The sequence below is a fragment of the Notolepis coatsorum genome (genome assembly GCF_963971535.1).
Source record: "Notolepis coatsorum genome assembly, chromosome: 20".
In the NCBI taxonomy this organism is placed as follows: domain Eukaryota; kingdom Metazoa; phylum Chordata; class Actinopteri; order Aulopiformes; family Paralepididae; genus Notolepis; species Notolepis coatsorum.
Window position 1 is genome coordinate 22,320,156 of NC_140184.1, and position 15,144 is coordinate 22,335,299.

General features: G+C 47.4%; 1 protein-coding gene across 1 annotated transcript in view; it reads right to left on the reverse strand.

Moving 5' to 3' along the window:
- cngb1a (cyclic nucleotide gated channel subunit beta 1a) overlaps positions 1-15,144 on the reverse strand; it is a gene marked incomplete at both ends in the record, with an annotated part of 64,294 nt that overhangs the window by 30,464 nt on the left and 18,686 nt on the right. The window contains 6 exons of the mRNA XM_084337074.1: positions 164-470; positions 4,116-4,189; positions 7,442-7,556; positions 11,165-11,206; positions 11,685-11,825; positions 12,258-12,523. Of these exons, the coding sequence (XP_084193200.1) occupies positions 164-470; positions 4,116-4,189; positions 7,442-7,556; positions 11,165-11,206; positions 11,685-11,825; positions 12,258-12,523 (945 nt within the window). The remainder of the gene's footprint in view (positions 1-163; positions 471-4,115; positions 4,190-7,441; positions 7,557-11,164; positions 11,207-11,684; positions 11,826-12,257; positions 12,524-15,144) is intronic.

Below are 15,144 nucleotides of genomic sequence, written 5' to 3' on the forward strand. Positions count from 1 at the left end.
TCACGCTCCGATCCGCTCACATGGCCTGTATAGCGCCTTACATAAAGTATCTCAAAGCGCTTTACATACATTACATTATGACAAACACAGTACATGGACTTTCACAATGACAACATGGTGGGGATACTACAGAGAAAGGGAATATTATTACATGAAAGGTTACCTGATCTGTGGCAGTGGTTGCAGCCTGTGAACCTGCTGGTCCTGGCTGTTTGGTCACTGGCTGGGAGACCTGACTCACAGAATCTCTTTTTGCTAGAGATGACTCAGCCTCTGTCACAGGAGCGGAAACTTTCTTCTGTGGTTCTGGCTCAGTGGGTGGAGTGTGAGGCTTGGCTGGCTCTGGAACTGGCTCTGGGTCAGGGGAGGCCCGCTTGGGTGCAGGTGTGGGTTCTTTGTTGTCTTCAGCTGGCTGGACTACAGTCTCTAGGCAAGGCAGCTTTTCACAAGCAACGACTTCCACCAGATACCTGGGGATTTAGAGCGGGTGGGGGTGAATGTAAGAGTAACTCTGGTGCTGTACTAAAAAATACAGTATGTTGAAACCATATGTGCTTGAAGGAAACGCACATCATTTCTGTCCATTAGTCTGAATTATGACAATCTGATTGGTTTAAAGTGGCAGAACTGCACTATGCTATGAATCCTGAGTCTGAAAATACCCTGTGTGAATCCACAAGGTAACATCAGGTTATTCTATAACCCTAGTTATATGAGTATAGCGAGCGCTCTGCTCTCTTGGAACTATCCCTTTATCCAATCTAATAATGAATAATTTTTCTCCACATGCACACACCCATCCGCTTGGCCACACCCACATCCGCTCCTCTACATAAGCGGGGTCGTGGCCACACCATCAGCTCCTTCCCAAGTCTTTCACCACCGAAGGCGAAGACCACGGGGTCCTCAGTGAGTCAGAGCAGAACGCTCGCTATACTCATATGACTAGGGTTATAGAATAACCTGACGTTATATTATCGTATAGCTTACGCTCTGCTCTCTTGGAACACAGGAGCTGAGCAGAGCGGAAGCTCGACAGATGTACCCGCTGAGGCCCCCCACAACCATCAGAACCGGGGAGGACCCGAGCCCCCTGGACCCCCCTAGAGGGGGACGGGAGGGAATCGGATCCGACTGTGCGAAGAGGGTTTAGCACCTCAAACGCACAGGGTGAGCAGATCGTGGGACTTACCTTCACACAGAAGGACCCGCGACCACTCAGGCACATCCCACATGCCACCAGGGAACGGACGGGAAGCAAAACACCCCCGTCACAGCCCCCAACATCACGGGGTCAAAGGTCAAGAAACCAACCCTGTGGCAAGGCCATAGCAGCAGAGCGCGGAGGAGGACCCAGCCCCAGGAACAGCCTGAAGGCCAGGACCCCCCGAAAAAGGGGGCCCGGTCAGGCCAACGATGCCGTAGCATCGAGACCCCACCAGACGGTCACTGGTGACACCACCCCCCACATTGCCAACGTATCGGACAGGGCCAAATCCAAGAGCAGGCCCTTCCCCCCTACGGCACGCCACCCTGAAGCACTCCACAAGAGGCTACACCCCCACAACACTGTGGGGCCAGTCGGCGCACCGGGGAGACAACCCCCAAAGAGGTTCATCCCTCAATCCAGGCAACAGGCCCCAAGAGCATAACTCGACCTGTGCCCGGAGCACTGCGGACTAGACAGGCGCCTAAGGGGTCTACTGTGAAACAGTACCCCGGCGGAAGGGGCGTTCGGTATGCTGTGCACCATGTCGCAACCTCCACAAACCCGACCCCTCAGAGAGGTCGAGGTCCAAGAGAAGGCTGACACGATTGGCAGACGTCATGAAAGGTGCAGGGGCACACTCGCGGGCAGACGGGGTCAAGCCCGGCCTCAACCCGAGAGTCGACTCTGCTACCAACTCACCGGGGAATCAACCACCCCCCTATGTTTAGTTTAACAGGAGGCGGTTGTTCCTTTAACCCACCAAGAAAAAACTCAGAAACATAACTGCGCGTATACACCGGCTATACAGGCAGTACAAGTGTTTCAGTTTTCAAAGGGGTTAACCCAGGTCAACAGGTCGACGAGAACGAGTTCGGACCTGGGCCCGGCAGACCGGGACGTACACAGGGATGCCAGAGGGGTTCAATAGAAAACCTCTTCGACAGCCCCCTCCCAGCCCTGCCCAGCAGGGGAAGGGAGGGGCGAAAACTAATGGAGAAGGACCAGTCCCCTTAGCACAGCGCAAGGTACAACACAATATGGACCAAGCACACACTGTGAAGGACAACTCGTAGTGCCATACCTATGACACACACATCCATAACATAAATCCCTGCGACGGCCGGGCCGACCCGGCATTTTCCCCCCGGGGGGAAAAGTCCTTCAGGGTACCAGAACAGCAGATCTGCGCCCAGGCGGACAACAGGTTAACTGACCTAGTCCCATGTCCTAGTCACGCCGCGATCCCCAGTCCTAAGAGGGGGGTAGGTACGTGTGCCGATCCAAAAACATCACAGAGAGCGCCACCAAGACGGTCAGTATGTGAATGCGCTGCACCTGGTGGCCCACCCCATGGGCGTGAGACCCCTCCGCCAATGCTTTGATCTACTCCGTCATCTCCCCCCGGAGATGAACGTGAGTCGTCGAGTCTAACCTAGTACACTGGCGCTCGGAAGAGATAAAATCTCCTTCCCAGTCGCTCGCATAAAAAACGCTGTTTCTATGAATGAGCAACCAAGGCGCGTCAGCCCATGACGTGGTTCCACACCGAAAGCACCCAGGGCCAGCGCTATGTACACGTTGAGACCCAAAAAACACATCAATGGTAATTCTAATAAGAAACCAGACAACGTTCCCTCCATGCCGTCTGGGACGAGCGGCAGGAAGCCGGCCAAACAAGACACAGATATGGGTCCCATATGACACGTCTGAGGGAAAAAACTTTGTCAACACCGCTCTGTATATAAGAGGGAAGACAGGGAACCCCCAGAGAGACCATCCACGTGAGTAACAATTGAAAAGATATATGTAAACATTGAGCCACGTGACCAAAAGCTCAATACATATTTAAATAGAGAGCAGAGCAGAAAACGAACAGTTTCCAACGCATCGCATCACCCAATCTTGACAATGACAGTGGTCCATAACATGGAGCCTGAAAGAACTCACGGAAGTCTCATGACCAATAGAAACACGGCCAGTGACGTATTTTATGGCCGGGGAAATCCCGTGACCCACCTGTCCAAATATGGCGTGGGACCAGGGAACTCCCCCCCCCCCCCCCCTTTCCCCTCCCTATGACGCGCTGACCCCACAGCGTGACAGGAAGACCGAAGAACAGGAGCGATTGTTAGGAGTAACGCGATTGGGCACTGAGAGAAGCGTCAGTGGCCAATCAGATCGCACAAACCGAACGCGGAAGGACAACTGGCTTAGGGAAAGTATTCACGCGTCCCTGTGCCATGTAAGCCTCCATTGCTGGGAAGAATGGGCAGACAACGCCTGTCTCTCTCACAGGACGACGTTGCCAGAGATGACCTATCATGTCATCAGGAACAGGTGCCGGCAGTGGCTGCGGCAACGCCACACCATTAGCGGCTGCGGCGGCCGCCATGAGCTCGGCGAACAAGGCAAGCAACTCCCCTTGCATACCTTCCTCCACGTATGGGAGGCTGCCTCGGGCGCCAACGTCCGACGTGGCTGATAGCTGGGCATCTTGTCTCGGGGTCGGAGGTTCTAACCCAACCCTGGAGTACAAGGGACCCCAAGGAGATGCAGCACTCCCCGCCACTCCCCGAGGGGGAGAGTGATACGTCTCTACTGGGGCTTCGAACAAGAGAGCTCTCGCCCCCTCCATGTAATCCTCAGTTTCCATCGGAAATGGAGAAGAGGCAAGAGAACTCTCGTCTGGCTCCAGCACAACACTAAAACCAGGCCGTTCACCCCTGCTGCTCGCCGCCTTACGGCGAGAGCGAGCCGAGGCGAAGAGTCTGCGACGCAAATCCTCGGCCACCAGAGGAGCTGTCGGCCTATCGGCCGACTGTCCACTGGTGGGGGAACCAGGGCCGGAACCCGGCCATCTCACAGGAGATGGAGGCTCAACGGCCCCTCTGCGAGGCAAACTCACCACCGGGCGCTGCCCAGGCGCACCTGGCTGCCATGACCGCGGAGCCAGAGACGCCCCACGACGCACGGAGGACGCTGCGATAGTGAAACGCTGGTGGAGGGTAATGTTGTGAGCGTAGACCCTCCGACGGTGAAGACATTATCTCTTCGTTTTTTTCATAAATTTGTGAGAGAGAAAAAAATTTCAAAGATACAATGTCAACGTAGCTCCTTTCCAACAACTATTTCGGCACTAAACTTAAAGTGGTGTATACAGGCACTTTACGGTGGTGAACATAGGGAAGGAGCTGATGGTGTGGCCACGACCCCGCTTATGTAGAGGAGCGGATGTGGGTGTGGCCAGGCGGATGGGTGTGTGCATGCGGAGAAAGATTATTCATTATTAGATTGGATAATGGGATAGTTCCAAGAGAGCAGAGCGTAAGCTATACGATAATATAACTGGTAAAATAGGGTGAAACAGGGGTAACGGGAGGAAACCTTGGAGCAAGGTTACCATAGCAGCAGGGGATACTAGAGAGAAGCTTTGCCAGAAGTGAAGAGGGTGAAAGTGGTGCATCTACTTTTTTATATCTTGATGTCCTGTTTGGCCTTTTGACTGACTTTGGGCTGAGATGCAAGTGTATGAAAGATGTGTGAAGAGATTGAGAGCAAGAGAGCAATGTGACTGAATTAATCTATGTATGTATAATCCAAACATTACCTGAAAATTGGCTAGAAATATTCCAACATACCTTTTGAGGTCTGCTCTGATTCACAGATGAACAGGTGACACAAAACAAAAGATGAGTCAAACTCAACCAAGGGAAGACAGTAGGTCATTGATACATTTAGTGACTGCACTGTAGTAAGAAGCCACGTAGCAATGTGTATGCAGTAGACAGCAAACTATAGTATGTACACTAGGGACGCCATACGGTGCTCAGTATACTGCATACGGTGGTGTCAACGCACAACTTCAGGGAGAATAGTTTGTATCACTTCAGTGGCAACTTCTCAGTAAGCTTGTGCACAGGAAATGTGCCACCCATACAAAGATAATACACAACATAGTGCTGTGTGTTAGAGCATGCCACAGTAGTAGCGACATCATGTCCACTGCATTAGCTAAAGTCAAATTATCTATCTAGTTAGCAAAACATATGGGCTACATGGGAAATGTCTGTGTATCTTTAGTATGGGAGTGTTCCTCCACTCCACTTCTCCAGTTTTTCTCTGTTATTCTTTTACTTTTCTTATGACTCTTATTCTCTGTGATCTTGTCACACTCCTCCCAGGAATTAGCAACCTGCATGGTGTGCAGTAAGAGATGGACAGAGAGTGAGCTTAAACAGACAGCTCAGAGAGTTCAGTTCACAATGTCAGAGAGGACAGTTTGCTGCTACAGCTGATTGCATAGCCTGGGCAAAGCATATAGCAGCATAGCTTGAGGCAAGCATCTATATCCAACTACTCTATGTGCTATATATATATATGCTATACCCAATGTCCTTGTTGAAAGTAATACATTCAGGCAGTCTATATGGTCTGAATTCCCTCTCAATGCTTTCCTTGAGCCTAGTGATATTAATATCAAGGTTTAATTTACCTATCTCAAATCAACTGTTGTGAATGGAGGACCAGGAAAAAAGGATGGAGTTTGGGATATATATATAAATATATATATATGATATGATATAATATATATCATTCACTGCCAGTCAGTGTGTAATTCAATACATTACTAAATCCCTCCAAGGGCCAGATTCCTTTTTTCCCCAGCAGTAAAATTAGCTCAAAGCCTGATACATTGGCCAAATACAGGGCCAATGTGGATTGTGTAGGCCTCAACCTGATAGTGATGCTGCTTACTCATTTAGCTCATTCTCCCCAGGGCTGGTATGGTCCTCAGTGACACAAGCCTCCTCAGATAGATTATGCTCCTCTGTCACCACATTTTGCTCAGCGGAACCTTTTTCCTCCTCCTCGACAACTCTCTCATTCTCCTCAGTAGTCGCGCTCTCTTCTGCATTCTCCACTTTGTCCTCTACTGTAACCTTCTCCATCTCTGTTATTTCCTCAGTGCTTTTACTCTCCTCTATTAAGTTATTGTCTCTAGATAACATCATCTCCGCAATTGTGTTCTCCTCAACAGGTACTTTCTTGTAGGCCAGATTGTGCTCAGTGGCCTTGTGCTCCTCTGTGCTAATATAATCTGTTTCCTCTGTCATCTCCACTGTTACAGTAGTTTCATCAGACATGAGCGATGGTGCTGTGGTATTCGCTGCACTATCAATAGAAATCTCAAAGACAGGAACAGATTCTGCTGCGGTACTATCTGCTGATACTTCATCCTGTTGAATGACTGTATCCTCATTAACCATCGTATTGTGAACAACATTGCTCTCGTTTGGTATGTTTTGTTCCTGAGCTGTGGGTTTCTGTTCACTATCACATTCCTTGATAGTTAAAATTTCCAGTGGTTGTTTATTTTCCCCAGGATGGTTTGCCATCTCTGCTGCCTTTTTTGCCGTAGATATCTCAATTACTGATGTTTCTACTGCCACCTTTTGTTTGTTATCATCCGCAGTTCTCTGATTTGATATAACATTTTGCTCTTTTGTAGTTTTTTCCTCAACATGCTCACAGCTCTCAACTGTCACCTCTGACATCATTTCATCTTCTTCAGAGACCATTGTTTCATTCTCCTCCACGACAATATTTGCCTCTGTAATTTGCCTCTCTTCTTTATCCTTTGTGTTTTTAGATAGTTCATTTTCCCTGTCAACAGCATTTCTCTCGTCACGAATAGCCCTTTCATTTGTTATATTCCCTTGATTTATCTCACTCATAACGGCTTCTCCGTCAGTTCCAACAGCCTTCATGCTTTGGCTCTCTGCGATAAATCCAATCGTTTGCGTGGCCTTCTCTGTAGATTTGATTTGTTCATTTTCATCTTTCCTCAACAGCTACAATGTCCTGAATAGCACCGTCGCTCTCAGGATAGCTACTGTCCTGATCTTCCGCGGTCGTAACGATCACTGATTTCACAATCTGCTCAATGATTCTCACCTCCTCGACTAATGTCTGATTCTCAGATATGTTTGTTCTTTTGATGATTATTTTCTCCTCAGTGCAGTTATAATTGGATTCCTCACTCCCTTGGTAAACTTCGCCCTCCGGTACGATATTAATATTCTCAGTGACTGTGACATCTTCTATTTGTCTATTCTCTTCTTCCATCTTGTTTTCCTGCTGTGTCTCTTTCCTAATCTCCTCAGTGAATGTAACTTCGCCCTCAAATCTGACCCCAGGACTCGTTCTCTCTTCTACCACTTTACTTTCTACAGGACTCTTGTTCTCTGTGCTCTCACATCTGTCCCCAGGACTCGTTCTCTCTTCTACCACTCTATTTTCCTCAAGACTCTCTGTGCTCTCGTCGCTCTCCTGGAGATTCTGCAACCTGGACGGTGTGCAGGGGGGGAGGGGACAAACAGAGCTTCAGATTGTCATACTTCAGAGTTCAGATGTAATTTGCAATATTCAGGGCTAGATCCACAAAGAATGGATTGCACGGTGCTAATTGCACCCTTACTTACAATTCATTATGAATTGAAAATGGGGGACCCTGATGTAAACAAGACGAAAGTCTTTCTCTGGTCTGCATCCCCTTAACACTTTCAGTGCCAGGCCGTGTTTTCCTTTTTACCCCGTTGATGCCACGGTCCACGGCCCATGTAACGTTAATATCGCCTAATCTATGTTTTAAATTATGCTATGTGTCTAATCTGCCCATCGCTTATCAAAGAATCATTTTCCAGTCAACATTGGCAAAGCAGATTGTGTTTTTATCGCTTCATTTCCTTTTTATAGCATTTTGAAAACCACTCGGTTTAGAAGAAAAAACAACACATTCCCTGATAATCGCCTTTTACTGGAATATTCCAGAACGTTATCATTTGTCGGTCTATTTATGAATAGTTTTCAAATAAACGCTAGATGGTCGATAGTATATGTGTGCGCACGCACGCTCGTGCCGTGCGCTGATAATCGCTGCTATTATTTCCTCATGGCTTTTACAGTGAAACAGCCATATCACATATAGTGGAAACGCTTATATCTCCATGAAAACGAGTCTGATTATCCTAACACTGATAACATAGATTCCTTAGCTGACATCAGATGGTATCCAAATGGTATATTCCAATTCCTGATCACCATTCGAAAAAATCGATAAGTATATTGATCCAACGTGTGTACCGTATAACCCATGCTCGCCGCGGCTCAGAGGCTCCAGAATGAACTCTGGTAACTCCGGCTGCATCAGTGGACAGGAAAATGTGGACTGGAATATTTTTTTCCCCCATCCATTTTCATTGAGTCCATTCCAAAAGGGTGATTTACCATCTGGGAGACGATAGGGGGCGCTTTTTTCACATCTGATCGCCGGCGGCCCCTGGATCTCCAACGGTAGGCTTGCGTGATGCAATATGATTTCAGATCGCTAAAAAAAAATGTAAAAAAAAAATCCGAGAAAAGCCGTGACGTGGCTTTCAACATCACAATCGTAAACCCGAGATTAGCCGTGAGTGGCGTTCAAAGTGTTAACAATTGTGTGTATTGAGCCGTACTGTATTGTACCCATTCTGCAATCTGTTAATACAATTTTCATTCAATCAATCACCGCGCAATACAGTACGGCTCAGGCAATTGTAAGTAAGTGTAAGGGTGCAATTAGCACCATGCAATCCATTCTTTGTGGATCTAGCCCTCAGTATTTTACAGAGGGTGTGTGGAGATGATCTAGTGTAAGCGCTGTGGTCAATCTTTGGTTTTCCATTGCAAACTAAAGGGAAATAATTGTTTTAGAATGGAATTTTTTTTATTCCTATGGTCTATGACAGTCCAATCAATGTTATGTGTGAACATGTACAACTCTCCCTAAAAGTCAGAAACCAGAAAGCCAAGAATTACCCTTGATATCATCAAGTCTGAAGCCAGTTTTGTAGTACTCAAGTCTGAGTCCTGGACAGATTTTCAGCTCTCGTGACTCGACTTGGACTTGAGCACTGATGACTCGGACTTGGACTTGGACTCAAGCATTGACTGCATTCGGACTCGGAAAGGTGCAGACGAGGACTTGGACTTGTTAATTGATAAATACAGTTATTTATTTAAAAAAATATATGTAATAGGCCCTAATCATTTGGCATAAGATATTGATGGCTAGTGCATTTGTTTGGCCATTGTGTCACAAAGTAAATAAACTCCCTTTGAAATGGTGACTGCTGTGTAATTTATGTTTAATGTAGACATTGTTTTACTTGTATGTCAGCTCTTTGACTGCCAGAGTGGAGTGGACTCAACCTTGTTGACTTGGACTCGGACTCGGAGTAGGGTAATGGGGACTCGACTCAGACTCAACTCTGGCTCTTCTTTGGTGACTCGGACTTGAACTTGGACTCAAACACTGGGGACTCGAGATTCGACTCGAACTTGAGATTTAGTGACTCGACTACAACACTGTCTGGAGCAATCAATTGGTCAAATCAATAGAGATTTTGTAGACTCACAGAATGTTTGTTTTAGTTCTTAGTTAGTTACACACATGAGCTCAATAGGTTTTGAAACTAAATATACCATTTGTTCCAAGAAAAAAACCTGAATACTCTCGCAGTCAACTTTACTATCTTTCCAAGTTCATTCTCGACGGAGCAGCTCCAGACATGTCTACCTAATGACATCAAGGGTAGGCTCTATACGTCATGCATATCCCTGCTTGATTCACATCCTGCTACCCTCAGCCTCGGTTGCTCCTACAGGTGCATTATGTGAGATAGAAACTAACCATGGCCCAAACAAATACTGGTTCCTGCTTTGGAGCTCGTATAAAGGTCTGGGACCTTGAATTACACTTGCAACAACTGGTGTATGGTGTAAGTGAAAAGCCTTTGCCTCATCTTGAGGTAGTAGCTTAGTCTTTTTTCTGTTCATACAAAGGAGTCACTTCTAGGATTCGAGGATTACTGCGCACAGTATACCTTGGTAAGTGTTTATAAGAATATCATGAATGTCCAGGATATTTTTTTATTTTAATTTTTTTTAACTGGCTTCATCTTTGTCATCAACATACAATTTGTATTCACAGTCTTCAAGTATTCACAATACATTGCAAAAGCTAAACACACCATGCAGAATTACCACAAAGGCGCCAATAAATCCTAGTTCTCTGGTTTCTGGCAATAGGAGGGAGTTATTCACATTCCCAAATATCAGTTGAACGGTCTGAGACCAGAAGAACAACATCTATGTCCTAGATTCTACTTGTACCATAGGAACTCAAATTGAGTGGAGTTCCCGTCTTATGCTATGGTAATTGTAATGTTTTAGTACTATAAGCAAGCAGGAAGAAAACAGCTCTAGCTGGAAACAGCTCTGACAGTCATTCAGCACAACAGATAAATAATGAAGCACAAGACTATGCAAGGTCAGTTTGCTGGAATAACAGTGTCAGAAAGCTGTCTGTTGTTAAACATAGTCAAACATCTCGTTCTCTCTCAGAGAGAGAGAGAGGTAAGTGATGAGTTCTGTTTTCAGGGTATGAGATGTTAGAAGGTCCCCATGAACAACGCTTTGAGATACTGTAGGTACCTTTTACCCTGGCTTACGAGAGGATGTGGACAAGGAGCAATTTGCCCCTTGGGGGACCACTCTGGAAAGGCGGCTCTATAGAAATAGAATATTCTGCCAAAGACAGGATAGTGTTTTATCTACCGCTCATAAAGAATTTAACAACACAACGTTTTTGTCACTCTCCATTGCAGAGTGTTGGACGATGCCTCACTGATCCCAAGCCTATGATTGGTCGTCAAAGAATAGCCACCCCCATTACTGGGGATAATCAAGGAACCCTTTCCAGGCTCTTCCGCGTAAGCCAGGTTACTTCACCACATAAGGTTGAATGTTACATTATGTCCTACAGCAGTGAGTGCGTGGGTGGTGGAGGTGGTGGTGGTGGGGTGTGTAGGAAGAAGGGGGGGGGGGTGTGCAGGAAGAAGGGGAAGGACTTACTCTGGATCGTCCTCGTTCTCCTCCTCCAGGATATTGGGCAGTCTTTTCAAAACAAACAGTGAGCAGGACAATTACGAAGGGTGGTCTCCATGGTGATGGCCTGTCCTGCTGGGTGTGTTAGCATTCACTGCGTGTGTATCTGTGTACCCGTGTGTATGAGTGAGGGTTGTGCGGGAGCCTTGTTGCTGACACAGCTCTCAGTCCTACATAGCGCTTTTCTGTACAGCCCAGTCTTTACCCATTCATCATCACATGTGCCCTAACACTTCCACAGGGAGGAGGGGCAGGGGTTGCATTGAATACACAGAGCACAGCACAGCGTGTGTGAGTATGTGTTTGTGTGTGAGAGAGAGAGAGAGAGAGTGAGAGAGAGAGATGATAAAGAAATGAATGTGTTTGGGTGTATGTGATTGTGTGTGTATGTGATTGTGTGTGTGTGTGTGTGTGTGTGTGTGTGTGTGTGTGTGTGTGTGTGTGTGTGTGTGTGTGTGTGTGTGTGTGTGTGTGTTGTGAGACTTACTGCTCATTACCCTCTTCCTTCTCTATGACTATCTTGGCTGTTTGCTCCTCCTCCAGCTGTCGAACGGCAGACTCTGCGGCCTTCCTGGCTATCCCTTCTGCTACCTCCTCTGCTGTCCCCTCTGCTGTCTCCTGCTGGGGCCTGGTAGAGGAGGGCAGAGGGCACCGTTCAAATTTCACATCAACAGGGAGAGGGGAAAGGGCCAGACAGACACACAGCAGTCCCAGAACAACATAGTTTATCAAAGCGGGAGGGAGCCAAGATGGCACGGTCCAAGAGGCAGCCATGTAGTTGCACTTGCAGCTCCAGTAGACTGGAGCCTTTTAGTTTTCTGATGTTTTTATGTACTGTATGTTTTTGGGTATGTTCTTCACTTATTTTTATTCTATCCATACTGGGATTTTAAAGCAACTTCCCCACAAGTATCAATATCGTTCTGGTGTCGCGTTAAGAAGAAACTAATTCCAAAATGGAATGGAAAATGTGACACCTCGTTTTACAACAACGCTTTCCATGAATGAGATGGATGTATAAAGCGAATGGAGTGAGATAAAAGAGAGAGTGATTCCGCACCTTTCCTCCATGTCGACCACGGCTGAATCCTCCATTAGTGGAGCCTCATTCTTGATGATGTCCATTTCTGGAGCCTCATTGTTGATGTTGTCCATTACTGGAGCCTCATTGTTGATGTTGTCCATTACTGGAGCCTCATTGTTGATGTTGTCCATTACTGGAGCCTCTGCCTCATTCTTGATGCTGTCCATAGCTGGAGCCTCATTCTTGATGCTGTCCATTGCTGGAATCTGGGTGCCTGGGTCTTCTACTGGCATGTCCACCACCTGTCCCAGAGACAACAGCATATGGATTTATCTCTGTGTGTTTGTTAGTTAGTTAGTTCTCCACACTGTAACGTTGACTTTGTACCGCTAGGGGGCAGTCTGGCTCTGCAGGGTGACATTACCCTCTGGTCTAGGATCTGCTTTCCCTTCCCAAATCCTAACCTTAACCATCAAGTCAAGTCAAGAGTCAAGTTAAGAGTTTTATTTGTCACGGCATACAAGCATACAGTGAAATGCGGGGGGTCATGCCCGCAGCGATTGTGCAATAATACAAGTAATAAGAATAGGATGAGAATAAGACATTTGTGCAATAATACAAGTAATAAGAATAAGACATAACAGGTATAATGTACATAAAGTTTACAAAAAGCATGGTAAGACATGCTAAGGTCCTGCGATAGTGAAATACACTGTTAGCTATGGATGAGGCACTGGGTCTTATGTACACTACTATACAATGCTATACTATACAATCTACAGTTGTACTATGTGTCCTTATGCTAGCTTGCTATATCCATCTGTTTACTATACAAGAACCACTTCCGTTCTTGTTTTTAAAGTGACCTTTTCATTGTGTAAAGTGACCGTTGAGTGTGAGCGTGTGCAGCATGTGTGTGTGCGTGTGTTCATGCTAAAGTGACTGCTAGTGTGTGAGCGTATACAGTGTGTGTGTTGTGTGTGTGCTCATGCTAAAGTGACTGCTAGTGTGTGAGCGTATACAGTGTGTGTGTTGTGTGTGTGCTCATGTGTGCTTGTGTGTGGAGAGTTCAGTGTTCAAGACTCTGATGGCCTGGGGGAAGAAGCTGAGCCGAAGTCTCTCTGTCCTAGTTGCTGGTGTTCGCAGGCGTTTGCCTGACCGCAGCAGCTTGAACAGGCTGTTGTTGGGGTGGTGAGGGTCTTTCATTATTCTGCAGGCTCTGGATTTGCACCTCTTGTTATATAAGACCTGCAGGGGTGGTAGTGCAATACCCGTAGTACGCTCAGCTGAGCGCACCACTCTCTGTAGGGCTTCTTGTCCTGTGCCGTGCTGTTTCCATACCAGGCAGTGATGTTTCCAGTCAAGATGCTCTCTACACCTCCGGAGTAGAAGGACTGGAGTATCTTCCCCGATACTCTGAACTTCCTTAACTGTCTCAGGTGGTAGAGGCGCTGCTTCGCCTTCTTTACGACTGAGTCTATGTGTGTTGTCCATGTCAGGTCCTCTGAGATGTGGACCCCCAGGTACTTGAAGCTGCTCACCCTGTCCACGGTAGCCCCGTTTATCCTCAGTGGTGTGTGTGTCCCCTGCTGTGTTCCAGTTCCAGTACCTCAACCTCCTCCCGGTAGGCCGTCTCGTCGTTGTCAGAGATCAGCCCCACCATCACTGTGTCGTCCGCAAACTTAACTATGGAGTTGGAGCTGAATTTGGCCACACAGTCATGTGTGTATAGTGAATACAGCAGGGGGCTCAGAACACAGCCCTGGGGGGACCCGATACTCAGGGTGATGGTGTTGGAGGTCTGGGGACTATGGTGTTGAACCCTGAGCTATAGTCAATGAACAACAGTCTCACATAGCCCCCCTTCTGGCAATCTAGGTGAGAGAGGGTGCTGTGTAGTACTTGGGAGACCGCATCATCAGTGGACCTGTTTGGCCTGTATGCAAATTGCATAGGGTCCATATCACTGGGGAGGGAGGCACAAATGTAATCCTTAACCAGCCTCTCAAAACATTTCATGACCACAGAGGTGAGTGCCACCGGTCTGTAGTCATTAAGACCTGTTGGGGAGGATTTCTTTGGTACCGGTTTTATAGTGGACACCTTGAAAAATCCGTCCGTGAGGCTCTGAAAGTGCGCACCTCAGCCTACAACACCGGGCTGGCGACAGGCAACATGGAAGAACACAAGACGGCAAGATACAACATCAGGAGAGCAGTAATAGAGGCAAAACGGCGTTACAGGGATAAAGTTGAACTTCAGTTTGAACAGGCTGACTCTAGAGGTATGTGGCAGGGCCTCAGAACAATGACAGATTACAAAGGCACCTCCCTCAAACTGAACAGTGACATCTCCTTAGCAAATTATCTCAATACCTTCTATGCGAGGTTTGAGGCTGTGAATAACAACACCAGCCTACAAGCCACGGCAATGGGGGGGGGGGTCTGCTGATGGAGACTCAGTGTTCAGGGTAACAGAGCATGAGGTGAGGCGGACCTTTAAAAAAGTGAATATCAGGAAGGCAGCAGGACCGGACGGCATCCCCGGCCGCGTCCTAAAAGTCTGTGCCGACCAACTGGCCCCGGTATTCACTGACATCTTCAACCTGTCCTTAGAACAGGCTGTCATCCCCACCTGTCTGAAGAAGTCCATCATCCCTGTACCCAAAAAATCTACGCCCGCTTGCCTCAACGACTACCGCCCTGTAGCCCTCACCTCCATAGCCATGAAGTGCTTTGAGAAGCTAGTGAAGGGCTACATCTGTTCCTCCCTCCCCATCAACCTGGACCCCCTGCAATTTGCATACCACCCCAACAGATCCACGGAGGATGCCATAGCCCATGTGCTGCACACAGCAGCATCACACCTGGACAAGAGGCAGGGGAACTATGTGAGAATGCTGTTCATTGACTACAGCTCAGCA